This window comes from Acanthochromis polyacanthus, chromosome 6 (genome assembly GCF_021347895.1).
Source record: "Acanthochromis polyacanthus isolate Apoly-LR-REF ecotype Palm Island chromosome 6, KAUST_Apoly_ChrSc, whole genome shotgun sequence".
In the NCBI taxonomy this organism is placed as follows: Eukaryota; Metazoa; Chordata; class Actinopteri; family Pomacentridae; genus Acanthochromis; species Acanthochromis polyacanthus.
In genome coordinates, this window is record NC_067118.1 from 39,643,841 (window position 1) to 39,661,446 (window position 17,606).

The 17,606-nt window shown below is 39.9% G+C and overlaps 1 protein-coding gene across 2 annotated transcripts in view; it reads left to right on the forward strand.

Moving 5' to 3' along the window:
- The window catches only part of clstn1 (calsyntenin 1), a 46,243-nt gene extending 30,509 nt beyond the window's left edge, over window positions 1–15,734 (forward strand). For both annotated transcript variants that reach the window (XM_022206759.2, XM_022206768.2), the window contains 11 exons: window positions 616–737; window positions 864–1,026; window positions 1,310–1,360; window positions 2,352–2,509; window positions 3,584–3,732; window positions 4,689–4,933; window positions 6,829–6,999; window positions 7,316–7,461; window positions 7,641–7,776; window positions 10,691–10,875; window positions 12,553–15,734. In XM_022206759.2, the coding sequence (XP_022062451.1) occupies window positions 616–737; window positions 864–1,026; window positions 1,310–1,360; window positions 2,352–2,509; window positions 3,584–3,732; window positions 4,689–4,933; window positions 6,829–6,999; window positions 7,316–7,461; window positions 7,641–7,776; window positions 10,691–10,875; window positions 12,553–12,747 (1,721 nt within the window). In that variant the 3' untranslated portion in view covers window positions 12,748–15,734. The remainder of the gene's footprint in view (window positions 1–615; window positions 738–863; window positions 1,027–1,309; window positions 1,361–2,351; window positions 2,510–3,583; window positions 3,733–4,688; window positions 4,934–6,828; window positions 7,000–7,315; window positions 7,462–7,640; window positions 7,777–10,690; window positions 10,876–12,552) is intronic.
- The last annotated feature ends 1,872 nt before the right edge of the window (window positions 15,735–17,606 follow it).

Sequence of the window (17,606 nt, forward strand, 5' to 3'; positions counted from 1 at the left end):
GCAAATTCTTACTTGAAGCGTGTAAACTAAAGTGATTTTGATAAAATTTCACGATTTTAAGCTTAGATTTGATTGTTATTCCATGTAAAAGTTGAAATGATTCTTTTTGTTTTTGCAGTTTCTGCCTCTGAAAAAGAACAGTGTATAGTTGGAAATTTCATATTAAACATTAAAACTGCGAAGCATGCGTGGCAAATTTTGGAGCGGTGGTGAGCACAGAAGGCGTGTAAACATTATGTTCATAATTATGCTCATTCTGCAGTTTCTTTATTTGCTAATGTCCATCAAGACGTTTAGCCATTGTTGCACGTCCAGGAGAATAATCAGAGAATAAATGATTAGTCAGGTTGGACATCAGGCAGTAATTCACGCCCTCTTGTCTTCACTTGTAAATACAGTGCTGTAATAGCACAGGCCGCACAAGATTTTTCCCTTAATATGTGAGTATTGTTGTTGCTTTTTTGATTGCAACACAATTGAGATGTTCTGATGAATTAAAAGGTGAAAATGGTAAAAGTAAAGGTTGTGTTTTTTCCATTTTGAGTTGGCACAGTTAATAAATGACTGTTACGGTTTCTCATCCTGATCTCCTCTTTCATTCGTTCTCCTCTACAGACATGAACAGACATCACTACTCGCTCTACGTCCACAACTGCAGGCTGATCTTCCTCCTACGCCAGGATCCATCGGAGGCAGAGAACTACAAACCAGCAGAGTTTCACTGGAAGCTCGACCAGGTCAGCTTCGATTTAAATCGAACATGGCCGGATGCAAGATAATTGGCAAAAAAAAAAGTTTGTTGCAGTGGACGTGGTAACTTTCGCAGCCCTGATTTCAGTTTCCCGCCGTTGTTGTCTTGGCAGGTGTGTGACAAAGAGTGGCATCACTATGTGCTGAATGTTGAGTTCCCCTCTGTGTCTCTGTTTGTGGATGGGACCACCTTTGAGCCCTTCCTGGTTACAGAGGACTACCCGCTGCACGCCTCCAAGATCGAAACTCAGCTCACCATTGGTGCTTGCTGGCAAGGTACACTTTTTCATTTCACATTTGCAGAAAATAAGAAGTGACATATTAGTGTAAATATTCTGCTTCTGTCGCATTTTGCTGCTGTTGATGGTTTAATAGTAAAAATATTCTCATTGATTAGAGCTTGTCTAGAGTACAGTTATGCATATTGTGTGCAGTATTAACTCTTTCCTAGATTCTCAGACGATGCGGCATGTGCTCATGTGTAGCATCCGAATCTCTCCTGCAGATCCTCAACCTTCCTCCCTGTCTCTCCCTGCTCTCTTGTTTCTGTCCTTTACAGAAAACTCAGGACATGACAATGACACTGAGACAGTCTCTGAGCCCACCTCAGGTTGCTCAAGTCTTTCCCTTTCTCCTCAGATACGTCCATTTGTCCACAGTGTCCCGCCATGCTAACTGCATCCTCATGCCATTTTGACTAGAATGATTCTCATACATTCTAGATGCAGAAAGGTTTATTTTATTTTTTTTGCAGCATGAATCAGTATTGATGGGTTTTGTGTTTTTAAATGCTGCCTGGTTATATATTTATATTCCTTCATCCTCCATTTCTTCACTCTTCTCACTGCAGCAGCCAGGCAGTTTTTTCTTTTCTTTTTGAATACCACAACCCGATACACCAGCAGAACAGAAATAGACACACAACGAGCACAAATTTCTGACCTGGCTGCAGCGTTTCGGCCATGCTGGCTCTCCTTTCAGAACATGACCTTGGGGTTAGAAGCAGTAACTCCTCCGTATCAGATAGCAAACCCCCAGCGCACGCATCACATCACTGGGCCGTGTGACCTTGAGATGTAGAGTTTGTCGCCGACTCCGCAGTGGTGCAGACTTATCCTCATTATGCTTCAGCAGAAAGGCATGAAAATTGTTTCACCTCTTGTTCAGCATGACAGACACACCCCAGTGTTTCTGAAACACTGGAATCTATTGAAATGTCGAGGCTGCAGATTTGTAGTCCTGTTATTTTGGGAAAGTAAAGCGACAAAAGAGGATTCATTCAGCATTATCTCAGAAAGTCTTCTTCCTTGCGTTTCTTTTTTTTTCTTGTGGATTCCATTTCTTTTCCTCAGTAAGGCAGCAGTGTACCTTGGTAATGCAAATGCTGCATGTGCTGAAGGCGTGCATAAGCTCATCTGTCATTTGCCTGTCTGCGCCTTGTAAGGGCACACATACTAACTCGCATGAATTCCATTCAGCTTTTCACATTGAGTCAGCATGCTTGAATCTCCAGCCCAGAAAAGGTGAAGTCTGTGGGATGCAAATTTAAATAACTACTTTTGCGTTTTACTGTTTTCTTTCCCTCGCCTCCATCAAACCAGGCGCAAACGCTCGCATGGCTCAGTTTTTCCGAGGGAACCTTGCGGGGCTGATCATCCGCTCTGGCAAGCTGGAGAACAAGAAGGTGATCGACTGTTTGTACACCTGCAAGGAAGGACTGGACGTGCAGCTGCCCGAGGAGGTAGCTTCAGCTGTCAAGGTAAGTAGGGCAAGGTGTTGTAGAAGCACAAAACAGCGGTGCAGCATCCGAGTGCGGATCTCAGCGGTGCCCGTCTCTGCTCTCAGCCTCTTTCATGGGTCGTATATATGTGTGAACTGTCAGCAGCTTCACCAAAAAGTGGTTGTTTCTGAGGTGTGAAAGGTTAGACTACCCAGCATTTAACACTAAAACAATGCACAGTTCTTCAGCTTCATCTCACAGCCATTTTGAGGCTTGACACTTAAGTTTATAGCCGCTGCTTCATTTATTTCAGCTGTTTGTAGAACATTGCCAAATTTGTGTAAACTATCAGTTGAAAGGATTGTATGTAAGGGATGATAAATGACTCTGAACCCTAAAACACCTATTATTTGTGACTTTCTCATTGTCCCTGAGCCAGTCACGTGTTACTCTTAGTTTCATCTGGAGCAACATCCTAATCTAAGCTGAATATTAGGATATTTTAATCAAAATCACTTCATTCTACATGCCTTATTTAAAATACTGAGAAAGCAGTCATGTGACAGAAATGTAGGGATGTTTTAGCTGAAGTGGATTGAACTGCAGACCTTCCACAGAGCTAAGAGGAGACATACACCCCCTGTCAAAAGTTTTGAGACACTTTCTAATTCAAATAAATTAGAACCCGTCTCAAAACTTTTGACAGGGGGTGTAGATGGGACCAGCTTAAAAATGTAAGCAGTAAAATATCTCTAGTATGTAGAGCTATCATTATTTATTCAATATTTGTGAAAATGTACACATTAATTCTTTTTTTTCTGTAAAATACAGAATCAGAGAAATTCAACTTTAATTTTTTTCCCCATGGTTTCGTATTATAGCTGTGTCATAGCGCACAGAAGATACGTTTGAGTCCTTTCTGCTTGTCTCTATAGAGATGCAGAACTTTATATTGCAGTGCAAAATAAGCCCACAATGAGTACAAAAAACAACCCAAAACTGCTTGGAGTTCAATGGGTTAAACTACCCAGTCGTGTGTTTTGTTAGTAGGTCACAATCAGGAGGCGTCATGAGGAAATCTTGCTTGAAAATCACCTGGTTTCCTTCTCTCAGGTGGAGTTCAACCCCAACCAGTCCTCTCTGACCGTGGAGGGCGACGACATCGATGCCTTCGACAAGGTCATGCAGCACATCTCTTACCTGAACTCCCGCCAGTTCCCAACCCCCGGCATCAGGCACCTCCGCATCTCCACCACCGTAAAGTAAGCAGGAGAAGCTAAAAATACTTCTCTGCTCCATCTTCTTCTCGTCACCCCGTCTGTCTGCTAGCAGCAGCTCAGGTTCTGCGTTACAGGTCCTTCTCTCTGCCTTATAAACATTCAGAAGTGGTTCGTCTTGCTGTTTTAAACGTAAGGCCGGTTTGTTGAGGTAAAATGCAGGTCAAGAGTTTCGCCTGATTTCCACAACAAAGGGAATAAACATGAGCTGTTTTGGTGTTCCAGGATGACGGGCAGAAGAGAGGTTTGATTCTGTGTCTCGTTTTTATATTCTCTTTGAAGCATTTCAGAGCTTGGGTATCAGTAACAGAACACCTGTGCGTTTATGGATTTCATAACGTGGTATGAAAAGAACTTATTTGGCTGCTCTTTGTTCTGAGGGTGCTCCAAGATTGGGTAGAGTTGGTGAAACAGCTTAACAATAATTGCATAATATGCACAAACCTGCATTTTACCTTCAGTATTATAAAGTAGACTGAGCAATTTGTTCAGGTGATACGTTTTTTCGTGCCTAAAATTGCAGTATGTGCCTGAAGTTTTCCAGTTGGAGGTGCAGCTGCATTTGCATAAATGTGGAGGAAGAATTGTAAGAAGCATTTAATATGTAGAGGTGCAGTCATAAAGAAATGAAAGCAAGTTTTTTTTAATCTTGCAAACGTTTTCTCCTTTCACTTTCTTTAAAAAAAGAGTATTTTTAGCAGCCCAAACACATCAAACCAGTTGGCACAAATGAAAACACACATAATGAGTCACAAACCAGTTTTATTCACGTACTCTTCTGTTTTGGGATGAATTTTTCCTTTCTTTTCCCACTGTTGCTGCCATCCAGGTGACTCAAATATCTTTCCCGATGTGTTGCCTTTCCTCCATTCAGAATGCCACTTAAGTCTGTCAAAGATAACCAACAGGTTTAAAGGCGTTTAACGTTGAATCTTCCCCAGGTGCTTCAACGAGGAGTCCTGTGTGACGGTGCCGGATGCCGAAGGTTACGTGATGGTGCTGCAGCCGGAGGAGCCCAAGATCAGCCTGAGCGGCATCGACCACTTCGCCCGCAGCGCCGCCGAATTCGAGAGCCAGGAGGGAGTGACGCTGTTCCCCGAGATGCGCATCGTGAGCACCATCACCCGCGAAGTGGAGGCCGACACCGAGTCAGAAGCTGCGGAGGGAGCAGACGACGACCCCACAGGTGAGAAACGTCAGACAGTTAACCGACCCCTGAGAATGTTATAGGGGATTAGTAGATACACATAACCTGTATTTAGGATGAGATAAAGCTTAATTGATCTTAAAATAAATGATTTTCCCTGATAAAGCTCACAGCTAACTGTGCTTATTAGTAATAATACATCACTTTTTTTATATAGCGCCCTTAAGAACAGCGTTCACAAAGTGCTTTGACAGTTAAAACATGCAACACAGACAATCAAACAAGCTACAGGAGACAAGTCAGAGCAGTCAATTAAACATATATAGTGAAAATGACAATAAATTAAATGAATAATTAGCTACATTAGCACGTAACTCAAACAAGGGAGCTAGGCAGTTTGAAAATTAAAGAACAAGACTGAGAGTCAAAATTAAAAGTAATAAAGGAGAGAATTAAAGAATTAGAGAGAGATCACACCAAAGAACCAGGCAGCTAAAAGTAAAATAAAACAAGAGAGAACATCTAAAATAACCAGGACATAATGCAGAATAAAACACTGAAAGTAGTTAAAGCTACGAGTAAAGCTCACATAAAAGCACGTCTATAAAAGTGAATTTTAAGAAGTGATTTAAAAGAAGTTACTGACTCTGTAATAGAATGGAAAAGCAATAAAATATAAGTCTGAACCATTACTGAGAACGCATGTAATTAGCTCAAGAATAGAAAAAGTTAAATAAAAGAAAGTAAAACTAGATGATTCTGAAGTAGTAAATTTATATTACACACGTTACAGAAATGTAGTGCATGAAACTGGAATATTACGCCTGAAAATCAAAACATTACACTTGACAATGAAGGAAATATTGCAAATGAAACGGAAATGTTACTCATGATAATGAAATTTTCTGCATATATTTGAAATATCGCGCCTTAAAATGAAATATTGCACCTCAATTTACAACGCTGCACATGAAATTAAGCATTACATGATCCTGGAAGTAAAATTGCACAACATATTGAGTGACGTTTTACTGCAAATGATGTTGCTAATATATGTTGCAGACATACAGTAGCTGGTTATGTTGAGGATTATGTCTGGGGGATGAAGGGATTGAACCAACAGAGCAAGCGAGCGGGAGGGAGAGGAGGGAAAACAGATAAGTTGTTTACTACTTTATGGGAGGGGTCAGTGACCGGCCCCGCCATCTGTTAAGCTCCTATTTGAGCTGAGAGGAGCAGAGACAATAGCCCTGTGCTGAGGCTGACATAGATACAGCGAGATTTGATGTCCCGTGGTGAACAGCAGGCCATATGGGACAAAGGGACTTAGAGAAATCTGTTGCTATTACCTGCTTGGCCCTGCTCCACCTTACAGATCTGACAAGCTAAAGATGTCAGAGTCGATGATTAAGAGTCACTTAATAGGATCTTACGGTCAAAAGGTGCTCGCTGTATCTGCATAAAATATTAATCGCTTTGTAAGCAAATGGAGGCTGCATCAGCTGGGCTATGAACAGTCAAATTAAACAGTAAAATGCTGTTTTAATGTACATAAATATCCGAACTGTTTTCTGTGACTAACACCGGTTTAAGACACACACCTTTAGTGCAATAAAATAAAATAAATCACATGTGTAGATGTAATTTCTGATAAAATTTTGTTCTTTTTTGACAAATACTTTGCAGCTTTTTACTTCCGAAACATGAAACGTAATATTACGCCAGGTGTTTAATAATTAAACAAGTGGCCTTTGCAGTCGGAAACTGTGTGTAAACTGTTCCAGAAAAAGTGCAGTTTGACATTTTAGTGCAGAAAAGTGTCATCTTTCATACATTCTGTGTTGGTTTGCAGTTGAGAATGAACTAACTCGTGCATTCGAGGCTCAAAACGGCTCCACGACTCATTCTAAATCTCATCTCTCGCCCTAATTCAGTCCAAGAGACGGTGGTGTCGGAGGAGATCATGCACAACCTGGACACGTGTGAAGTGACCGTGGTGGGAGACGAGCTGGACGGGGAACACGAGAGCCTGGAGGTGGACATGACCCAGCTGCAGCAGCGAGCCTTGGAGATGAGCTCGTCCAACCTGGGCCTCGTCATCACCGGTAACGAGCCTGACCAGCACAGAGCCCCGGTTTCTAAGAATCTGATAATGCAACCCATTCTTCTGCAGAAATTCAGCTTTACACGAGAAGGACATGCACTTAAATCTGTATTTTATTAAGCCTATCTATATATTATTTAGTGTAGCTCAGAATAATTTAAAAATCAGGGTTGCTCATATGAAATCTGCTGCAGTTTTACGTGCACGTGTCTAAATCAATCAGTGCTGCTTTCCTCTAGTACAGAGAAGTGCTTCAGCTCTTACTGGTACTGGCCGGTGTTTGTTTTTTAACACAAGCTCCCCTCTGTGCGTTCCAGGTGTGAACACCATGGCCAACTACGAGCAGGTCCTGCACCTGATCCGCTACAAGAACTGGCACACCGAGGCTCTGTTCGACAGGAAATTCAAACTGGTCTGCTCCGAGCTCAACGGGCGCTACATCAGCAACGACTTCAAGGTCGAGGTATGGCTGAGCGTCGCTTACGTCGCACCAGAGTGACACGCTAACAGCTCAGGGTTGCGAATCGCGTCCTGGTGTTACTAAAACATTCCCGTGTCCGTTGAGAATACTGAATCTGAAATGGAGCCGTGTTGTGCGCCAGTTTACATGTGTGATTGTGTTGTTTTTTTTTCTCTCCTTAGGTAAATGTAATCCACACGGCCAACCCTATGGAGCATTCCAACAACGCCATGGTGCAGCCCAACTTCATCAACCCCGTCCATCATGCCTCAGTGGATCTGTCGGGTCACAACCTGGTCAACGCTCACCAGGCCTCAGGTACTGAAACATGTTAAAATGCAACACAGGACTTTTTGTTGTGTCCTCTGCGGCATCAGGAATGTGTTGCGTAGAAAGCTCCTTTATTAAACCCTCGTGTCGTCCTGCGGGTCAAAATTGACCCGTTTTAAAGTTTGAAAATGTGGACAAAAATATATTTTCACAGTGAAACTTCTGATGTCCACATTTTTAATATTTTTGGGAAATCTTTGAACATTTTTTGGTGGAAAAAAAGAAATGTCAAAAATTTTTCTTAAGAATATTCACATAAAAATCAACCAAAATCCAGCGAAATTCGCTGGATTTTGGTTGATTTTTATGTGAATATTCTTAAAGAAAATATTTGAAGTTTTACTGATATATATGGAATCACTTTAGATATTTTTAGGATTTTTTTGGGAGATTTTTTGAAAATATTTACAAGAATTTTCTTGTTAAATTTGGGAGATTTTTTTTAAAATAAAACTTTTAAGGGAAGCTTTTATTTTTTTAATTTTCTTCCTGAAGGTTTTGCAAATTTTCAGAAATTTTGGGAATTTTTTTGCTGATTTTTTTTTTTTTTGATTTTTTCAGTCAAGGAAACAATATTTTTTGGCGCCTGTAAAAGAGGACAACAGGAGTGTTAAGAACAAGAACAAAAGCTAAATATCAGTTTCAATTCCACTTAACAAGTTCATGTAGTGATGGAAAAATAAAAATGGAATCAACATGTGCAACAGTTGTCCAAAAATATAGGATAAAGCAGTGGCTACTTTAGTTTTACCACTTGCATTTGTCTTTTTTTTTTTTCCCGGTCTGTGGTTCATTCCAGTTCATCCCTGAATTTTCGTCACATGACTCTTTGCCACGGCTAAGTCAGTAATGGTTTTTCAACGGCCTGTTTTTGGCATATTTCTAAATGAGACATGTGATGTTGATGAGATATCCAGATTTAGTTTTGGTTGTTTTTCCCCAGCGGCACCGAAAAGTCAATTTAGTCGGATTACTTCATCGGAAAGTTGAAAATCTGAGCGTTCTTTCTGTTTTAGTGGTGTAATTTTGACCTTTTCCACCAGAGGTTTTTGGGTTTTATAGGTTAAACACAGAATGACTCTGCTTCTCTACTTGGTAAATTAACAGGAAGGTACGGTGTTTGTTTGTTTTTTTTTTGCATGTATCACTGATTTATTAAATTAATTCTAAATGTTATAATCAAACCAGTAATCTGCTTAATTGTTGTGCTGAGATGTAGATTTGGTGTCATTTATGGCAAGCCTAGCTGCAGATGGATTATAGTCTATTAACCAGAAGTAGGACACATGTGAAACACTGCTTGTTTGCCTGTTTGTTTTTTTTTTTAATGGCACAAGTTTAGGGATTACACTTGAGCGCTGTCTGTGACATCTGTACAGGCGGTGCTCTGAGCGCAACCTTTTATTTTCTGGCTCCGGTAATCTTCTAGGCTGTCAGGCTCACTAAGCTCACCGCCGCACAAGAGAGGCCCGTCTCTGCTAATGTGGGGCAAAGTAAAGCAGGTTGGCGGAGGACTGGAGAAGCTATTTAAAGGGAGACGCACACCTATAGCTGCTGAAAGCATCCGTGTGCTGTTTGCTAGGAGCCTGTTGTCATCAGCGCCAACTCACCGTGAAGCTGAGGCCTTTGAGTTGTCCTCAGACAGACGAGGAAGCTGCATCTCCCCACAAAAAACATGTTTATGTACAAATAGATAGTTACCATCTGACCCAGGGGGTCAAACATGAGGCCCACGGGCCAAAACTGGCGCTCCAGAGGGTCCAATCCGGCCCTCAAAGTGTAAAAATTACAGAGAAGACTTTAACTGCAGTAAAAGCATAAATATAAAATATTTTCTAGACCATGACAAGTTGTTTTGATCATAAAGTAAAACACTAGATTGTTCATTTTTTTTTGTAATATTTTGTCTTGTTTTTGTCGTTTGTCTCATGTTTTTGCGGTTTCCTTTTTTGTCCATTTTTTTGTCACTTTCTAACTTTTTCGTCTCCTTTTTGTTTTGTTTCATGTCATTTGTCTGGTTTTTGTCATTTTGTGTCTCATTTTTGTAATATTTTGTCTTGTTTATGTTGTTTTTTTGTGTTTTTGTCTGATTTTTTCTTTTTGTTTCCTTTTTGTCTTGCTTGTGTTTTTTGTCTATTTTTTGTCATTGTGTTCCCTTTTTGTCATCTTTTGTCTTGTTTTTGTCCGTTTTTTTAACTTTAACTTTTTTGATTTGTTTTGTCTTTTGTCATTTTGTCTCATTTTTTGTAATGTTTTGTTTTTGTCTGATTTTTGTTACTTTTCTCTTGTTTTTGTCGCTCTGTTTCTCATTTTGTCATTTGTTTCCTTTTCGTCTCGCTTGCGTCGTTTGTCTATTTTTTTGTCATTTTGTTTCTCATTTTTGTAATATTTTGTCTTGTTTTTGTTGTTTTTTGTCTGTTTATGTTTCCTTTTTGTCTTGTTTTGTATTATATTTATTTTTTGTTGCGCTTTATTCGTTGTTTTTTGTCTCGTTTTTGTTATTTTTGTCCTTTTTTTTGTCTTTTTTTGTCGTTTTGATCATAAAGTAAAACACTCTATCGTTCAGTTCCAGATAGCTGTGACTAAATGTTGTGTTCCTTTGTAGACACTCTGTGATCTGGAAGTTGTAATGTGTAAATGATAAACCGAGGCATGATGTTGTTGAACTTGAATTTATTGCTCTTAAGAAATTCCAGGTTGTTGAGCATTTTCAGAATGTAATTTTGAACTAAAAAGAAACATTTGGAGTTGTGGTTATTTCTCGGTTCGTATGCTGTGATTTTACTGGTCCGGTCCACTTCAGATCAAACTGGGCTGAATGTTCCTCCTGACCTACGATGACTTCCACACCTCTGATCTAACCCTTTGTTTTGTGTTTGTCGGTGCGTTTGCTTCCTCACAGTGGTCCCCAGCGCCGCCACCATCGTCATCGTGGTGTGCGTCAGCTTCCTGGTGTTTATGATCATCCTGGGCGTGTTCCGCATCCGAGCTGCGCACCAACGCACCATGAGAGACCAGGAGAACGGCAAAGAGAACGAGATGGACTGGGACGACTCGGCCCTGACCATCACCGTCAACCCCATGGAGGTAAAACGACGCGAGCTGTCTGCATGGAGGCAAAATAGATGCAAAGTTTATGGGTGATTAGCTGGTGACAGGCTGTTCAACGAAGTGCTGCTCTAAAAAAAAAGTGTGTGTTTAGGTTGCAGTCTAGACAGCTTTTCACCTGCTGTTGCATTCTGGGTGAAGCTGCGACCTAGTTTCATGTGAGCTCTGATAGCTGACGGTTCTGTGGGGATGAGAGGAGAGACCGTGCTGCAGATATATAAGCAGCATTAAATGAAATGAAAGAATCATATTTGGATTATTTCTGTCACCAGTTCGACTCTTCAGGGTTTGAGAAAACAAACGCTGTCGTCGTGCAAAAGTCCCGAGTGAAGTTAATGAGTCAGCTCGTGGGCGGGATATAAATGTTTGTACAGTGGACTCATGTAGTTCTGAGTCATTTAATTAATCATTTTCACTTTGCTGCTAGCCGCTAATGGTCCAACGACGAGCTTTTTAACTGCCGTGTTTGACTTGCTTTAGTCATGCAGTATTTACGGACGCCTCAATCAGAGTCGGGCTGCTGCAGGAAAGAACATCTCCACTAATTGAGACCTCAGACATTTGAATAACTCTGAGTGTCGAAATCTAAACTTTCTCCATGAGGGGGCATAATTCACTTTAAATCATTAAGCACTGGGAATACATGATTTTGTAGTTTCGTAGACACTAACTAATCTGAAATGAGTCACTTCAACACGTTAGAATTGGATTTTTTCACAGCGTTTTTCAACAAGAACTGATTTCGTGCATGAGAAACAAGTATTAAGGTGATGAATGTAACCCAGGGACGCATTCAGTTTCTCTATCGGCATGTTTTACTTTGTCTTTAACCCTCCTGTTGTCCTCATTTACAGGCACCAAAAAGTAGTGTTTCCTTGTCTGAAAAAAAAAAAATCAGCAAAAAAAAAAACCTTCAGGAAGAAAATTCCAATAATTCCTTAAAAGCTTCCCCTTAAAAGTTTTATTTTTTTTTAAAAAAATCCCCTAAATTTGGCAAGAAAATTCTTGTAAATATTTTCAGAAAATGAGTAAAAAATCTTCCAAAAAAATCCTAAAAAGATCTGAAGTGATTACTGGATTTTGGTTGATTTTTTTGAATGTTCTTAAGAAACATTTTCAATATTTCTTTTTTTTTTCCACCAATAAAGGTTCAAAAATTTCTCAAAAATACTGAAAATGTGGACATCAGAAGTTTCATTCTAAATTTTTCTTTTTTTCCACATTTTCAAACTTTAAAACAGGACAATTTTGACCCGCAGAATGACACGAGGGTTAAGACATTTTCTCTGACTGAATCTTAGTTGAACACTCCTGATCTAGATGGAGATTTGCAGAAATGCTTTTTTTTTTTGTTGACGCATTGCAGAGCTCTTTAGATGCCAAACATAAACTGGATTGACTTTATTAAAAGAGAATATTGTCGTTAAGCCAGTTTAGCAGCTCTTTGAGTTAGCAACATACAGGAAAAGACAAAAGAACACAATGCCCTTACAATAAAGGGATACTGTACGTAATATCATAAAAGAACCGATTATTACGATTTAATGCACTTGAAGTGTGCATTATCTAGGAAGTAGTACCAGATTAGGACTGTAGATGGAGCTCTACCTACCAACGTATCATCTCACACACCGTCTCTGTCTGTCTCCTTCTCAGACATACGAGGACCAGCACAGCAGCGAGGAGGAAGAGGAGGAGGAGGAGGAGAGCGAGGACGGAGAGGAGGAAGACGACATCACGAGCGCCGAGTCGGAGAGCAGCGAGGACGAGGAGGGCGGCGAGCCGGAGGACCAGCAGGGGGCGAGCAGACAGCAGCAGCTGGAGTGGGACGACTCCACCCTCACCTACTGAACACGACACCACAAACACACACACAGCTCCGACACACACACACACACCACCAACCCACACTCACTCACTGCGTCACACACTCCCCTCCCTACAGTTTCATGTCTAGGAGCCATGATGTAAAAAAAAAAAAAAAAGCAAAGGAAAAACAAAAGTTCCCTTCAGCGTATATCTGGTCCAGGTTTTCCTGTTGTTATCTTAGTGGTGGTACTCAGTGTAGTGTAGTCATCACCGGATTGCTGATTTTTACTTTTTTATTTATTATGTTTTAATTCCCAGGAAAACTTGGCCGACATTTGTTTTGAACTGTGTGAGGAAGCCAACCCTGCACTTTTCTTTTTTCTGTTCTGTTCTCTCTCAGATGTCTGGCTTTCAAAAGGAGAATGATTTTCTGTTTTCCTGATGTATATTCTTTGCTAACGCTTTTAGATTTGCTAAACTCACAGATAGCTTTGACTTGAGTTCTCTTGACTTGCAGTCCGCCGTGAAACAAAAACGACGCTTTTAACGAGTAGACCGCGTTTCTCTCCTTCTTTCTTTTCTTTTCTTTTCTTTTCTTCTTTAAGTGCATGAGGACATTTGGAAAGTCATATGTGTAGAGAAATAAATCGCTTTTTAAAGATTTTTGTAAATATAAAACCATGTAATTAGTCGATGTGTTAGTGACGGCCTGCTCAACGGGTCCAATATCTAAAACGACGTTATGTAGAATATTCGTGTCACACGGGCTGTAGCATGTCGCTAAATCTCTGCAAAAGCCGTTCCATCACGCTTGTACAAAATGTCTGCTTCATGACGGGGAACCCGGGACTGTCCGGCGGAGGTTTCCACGACAAAGTGGCGTCCATTTTGTCGTCCGTTCTTCTTTCTTTGCGAGGAGTAAAAACCGTTCCTTTAGCTTTTTTTCCGGTAGGCGGGACGGGTGGACGGTTTCACACACGCTTTTGCTTTGCTTGCACAGGTGGCAGTGCTCTCCTCCTGGCGTTAACGTGTTTTCATTCCGGGTAGATCTCGCTGTTGTACAGAAGGGATTTGTTTCTTTTACGTTGAGAGTAATCAGAGAAATGCTAATCGAGCTTCACGAACAGCGGGCCGGCGGGCGGTGCTTGTTGATCTTCAAATATGGGTACTAAAAAAAGATTCTGCGAGTGTGTTTGGACCAGCAGAGAGCTTTGTCTTGGTTTTCCTCAGCAGCTTTAAAGCCTTTATCCCAGTCCTACTGCGCTGACAGGAGCAGGAAGGAGAAAAATAAACCTTCCACACTACTGAAGAGGCATATTTATGACCGACAGCTTTAGTTGAAACCGGTCGGGTAGTGAAATGAGTTTACTCTCCATGGCACGGCTATTTAACTTTGAAAAATCATAATAGTGCGTTTATGGGATGTTTTTAAACTGTTTTCTTATTGCTAAAGAACGGCTGTTGTCTGTTGTGTGACGGCGGGAAAACACTTTAAAAACCCGTCTCTTCTTGTTGGAATCTTCAAATGAGATATTTTTTTGCAGTAGACCACTAGATTTTATTGTACATGGAACTGTACTGTAGAGTTGTTCTAAGATATTTGTTTACATTTGGTAAACTGATTTTCCTTCTGGTGTTAGTATGAAGCGTATACAGTTGATTGGGGAAAACGTGTCCGACCTCTGTCTCCTCTCAGACACCGTCGTCCATCACTGTTGTATATATCTTTCACAGAACCAGATAAAAACGATGTACCTTCACCCCAGAAATGCTTCGTGTTTGTTTCATGCTTTTCGGGGGGGGGGGGCCCCCCCGAGTTAAACGGAAACATTTCCCAAACCTGCGTGGGGCGTCGCAGCGTGCAGAAAGGGGTTCATTTTTGCACGTGAATCTGCTTCCGGAGGCCAAAATTGAGAGTTTCGAGGCTACTTTTGGACTTTTAAGTTCGATGAATTCATGATTTTATTTTGAAACGTAGCGAACGGTCTCCAAAAGTAAAAGGTGGGGGGTCAGGTGTGAGCCGGCTGAGATGGGAGTGCCTTTTGCCGATCATAATTAGCGGGTCTAACAAAAAAAACAAAAAAAAAAACACTTATCCACGCTCTTTTATTTGTGGCGACTTTTTTTTTATTGGTTCAGTGCTAGCTGGGGATCTCTTTGTCGTAACAATAGTCCACCGCTAGTTTTCTTAAAAAGTGAGAACATTTTACATAGATGTCACGTGTCCTTGTTGATGTGTAGAGGAAGTAGATCCATATTGTACCTTCTATAGATATTGTACTAAATCATATTGACGGAGTCCACCTTTAAAAAGATGTACAGTACATTCAACGCTTTGGCAGCATACATGGGTATACTGTTAACTGACCTATTTGTGTATAGTGGAAGGTGATTTTTAATTTTTTTTCTTTTTTTGGAACGGTGTCCTATTGTTGCCTGAGTTGTCGAGAAATGATTTTGAGGGCAGCATGAAAATTCACAGGAGTATAAAAAGCCTGCCGAGGTTCTCACCAGTTTCATTCCACTTCATGTCCACATTTTAACAGTAAACGCGGGTCACTGATGTCTTCACAGTCGAGACGCCACCATTTCCCGGTTTCTATTCTTTCTGATCGGCCCCAGAGCTGTCGGTCGAGATGAATGTCACTGTCCGACAACCTGAATTTGCAGCCATACCGTAAAAACGCCGAGGGGTTGAAGTGACTTTGCATGAACCACGAGTTTGTGTACGTTCCATGTGGGGTTGTGAGAAAGGAGACGTGACACACTACTGATGCTCAGATTGTCTTGTTTCACACATCCACCACACTCCAGATATGAGTTTACTTTTTGTTTTATTTTGTTGTTTTGTTGTTTTTTTTCTTTTAAAAGTTTGCTCAAAACGGACGGTGACGATGTTTTCAGGACGGTTGGATGTTTCCTTTGTGCTTGTTGGAGCTGCTCTCACTTTTCTACCAGTTGAAAGGCAAATTGTAGTGAAGTCGATGCTTGCTCGTAAACAAAATAAAGGACGATGAGATGGGGAATAACTTCTGTCTGCTCTTGTTTTCTCGGCTGTTTCTTCTGCTGTAATTCTACTTTGATGGTGTGAGAACACACCCTGCTGGGAGCAAATGTTTGAAATGTTGAACGCTGGCGTCCTCTGGTGGTGAAAATGCAAAGAAAAAAGCAAAACATAAAATGACAAAAAAGACAAACAAATGAGACAAAAAGGAAACAAAATGATAAACAACTACAAAAACATGAGATAAACAACAAAATACAACAAAAATGAGACGCAAAATGGCAAAAGCAAGAAACAAAATGACAAAATGAGAAACATCAAAAACATGAGACAAGCAACAAAAATCAGACCAAAACAAGACAAAATATTACAAAAATTAGACGCAAAATGACAAAAATGAGAAACAAAACATCAAAAACATGAGACAAGCAACAAAAATGAGACACAAAATGACAAAACAATGAACAACCTAGTATGATCACAACAACTTGTCATGGTCTAGAAATTATTTTAAATTTATAGCTTTACTTATTTACAATCTGCACTTAAAGTCTTCTCTGTAATTTTTACACTGCCCGATAGGACCTTCTGGAGGACCGGTTTTGGCCTGTGGGCCACATGTTTGACACCCCTGGGTTAAACGAAGCAAGTGAATAAATAAAACACCCATTTGTTTTTTTGTTTTTTTTTACTCATTCAAAGTAGCATGGCATCAAAACTAAATACCAACACTGATTCTGGCAGTAAGACATGAATACTCAAACTTGTTTACTGTAAACTTTTAAAATACCATCAAGTTTAAACAGCTTCACAATCAAAGAATCAACCCAAAAGCATCCAAACATGTCGAATCTACCGCGTTTTTCCCCGAATATGAACCAAACTGCGGTTCTTATGGAGTTGAAGACGGGGATAATCTACTGGATTAAAGTGTCTCTAAAACTTCTAAATGTGCCGATTGAACAGATGGTAAGAGGTGTTTTTAGATTTTATCCAGCTAAATCTTTTTTCTTTTGGTACCCCTGCATGATCCCATGTCTTTTTGGCTTTTAAAACGACAAACTGTTAAGTGTTTGATTCTAATGCTGCTGAACATCATCTACAGATGGAAACTAATCCAACCAGGCAAACTGCATTTATCTTTATTTATAAAGATTTATCTGAAGATTTAATGGGGTTTTTATCGCCTCATTATGTATGGAGTCACAGGAGTGCCATAATACAAGACAAACCTGTAAATGTGTAAATATAAAGAGGAATAAAAAATAAGTAAATAAAAAAATGAGAAAATAAATGTGTAAATATAAAGAGGAATAAATAAATGTTAAAAAAAATGAAAATATAAAGATAAATTGTGTCTTTGTTTTTCTCTTTTCCTTTCATTTTTTCCCTTTGTTCTTTCATTTTGCTTTTACTTGGATTGAGCTGTCAATCAAATGGCGGGGCAGAAAGCCCCACCCAAAGCCAGTTGATTGACAGCTCAGTCCATCAAATAAAAGCAAAAACAAAAGGAAAAAACAAAGGAAAGAGAGAAAAGCAAAGACAAAATTTACCTTTGTTTTTATATTTATTTTTCACATTGTTCTTTATATTTACACATATATTTCCTTATTTTTTCATTAATTCTTTTATTCCTCTTTACGTTTACATATTTCCTTATTTTTTAACAGAATTTTTAAAATGTGTTTTTATTTATTCTTTCCTCTTTAGATTTACATTTTTTTCCAAGACTTGTCTATTATTATGGCACTCCTGTGACTCCGTAATTATGCATCTGAACACTGTATTTGCACTGGATGAAGGCGGTTTCCAAAAGGCCCTCAGATTAGATCAGATATCAGCTTTTGGATGCTAATTCAGTTAATATACAGTGGTGAAAAAAAAGTTTTCAGACACC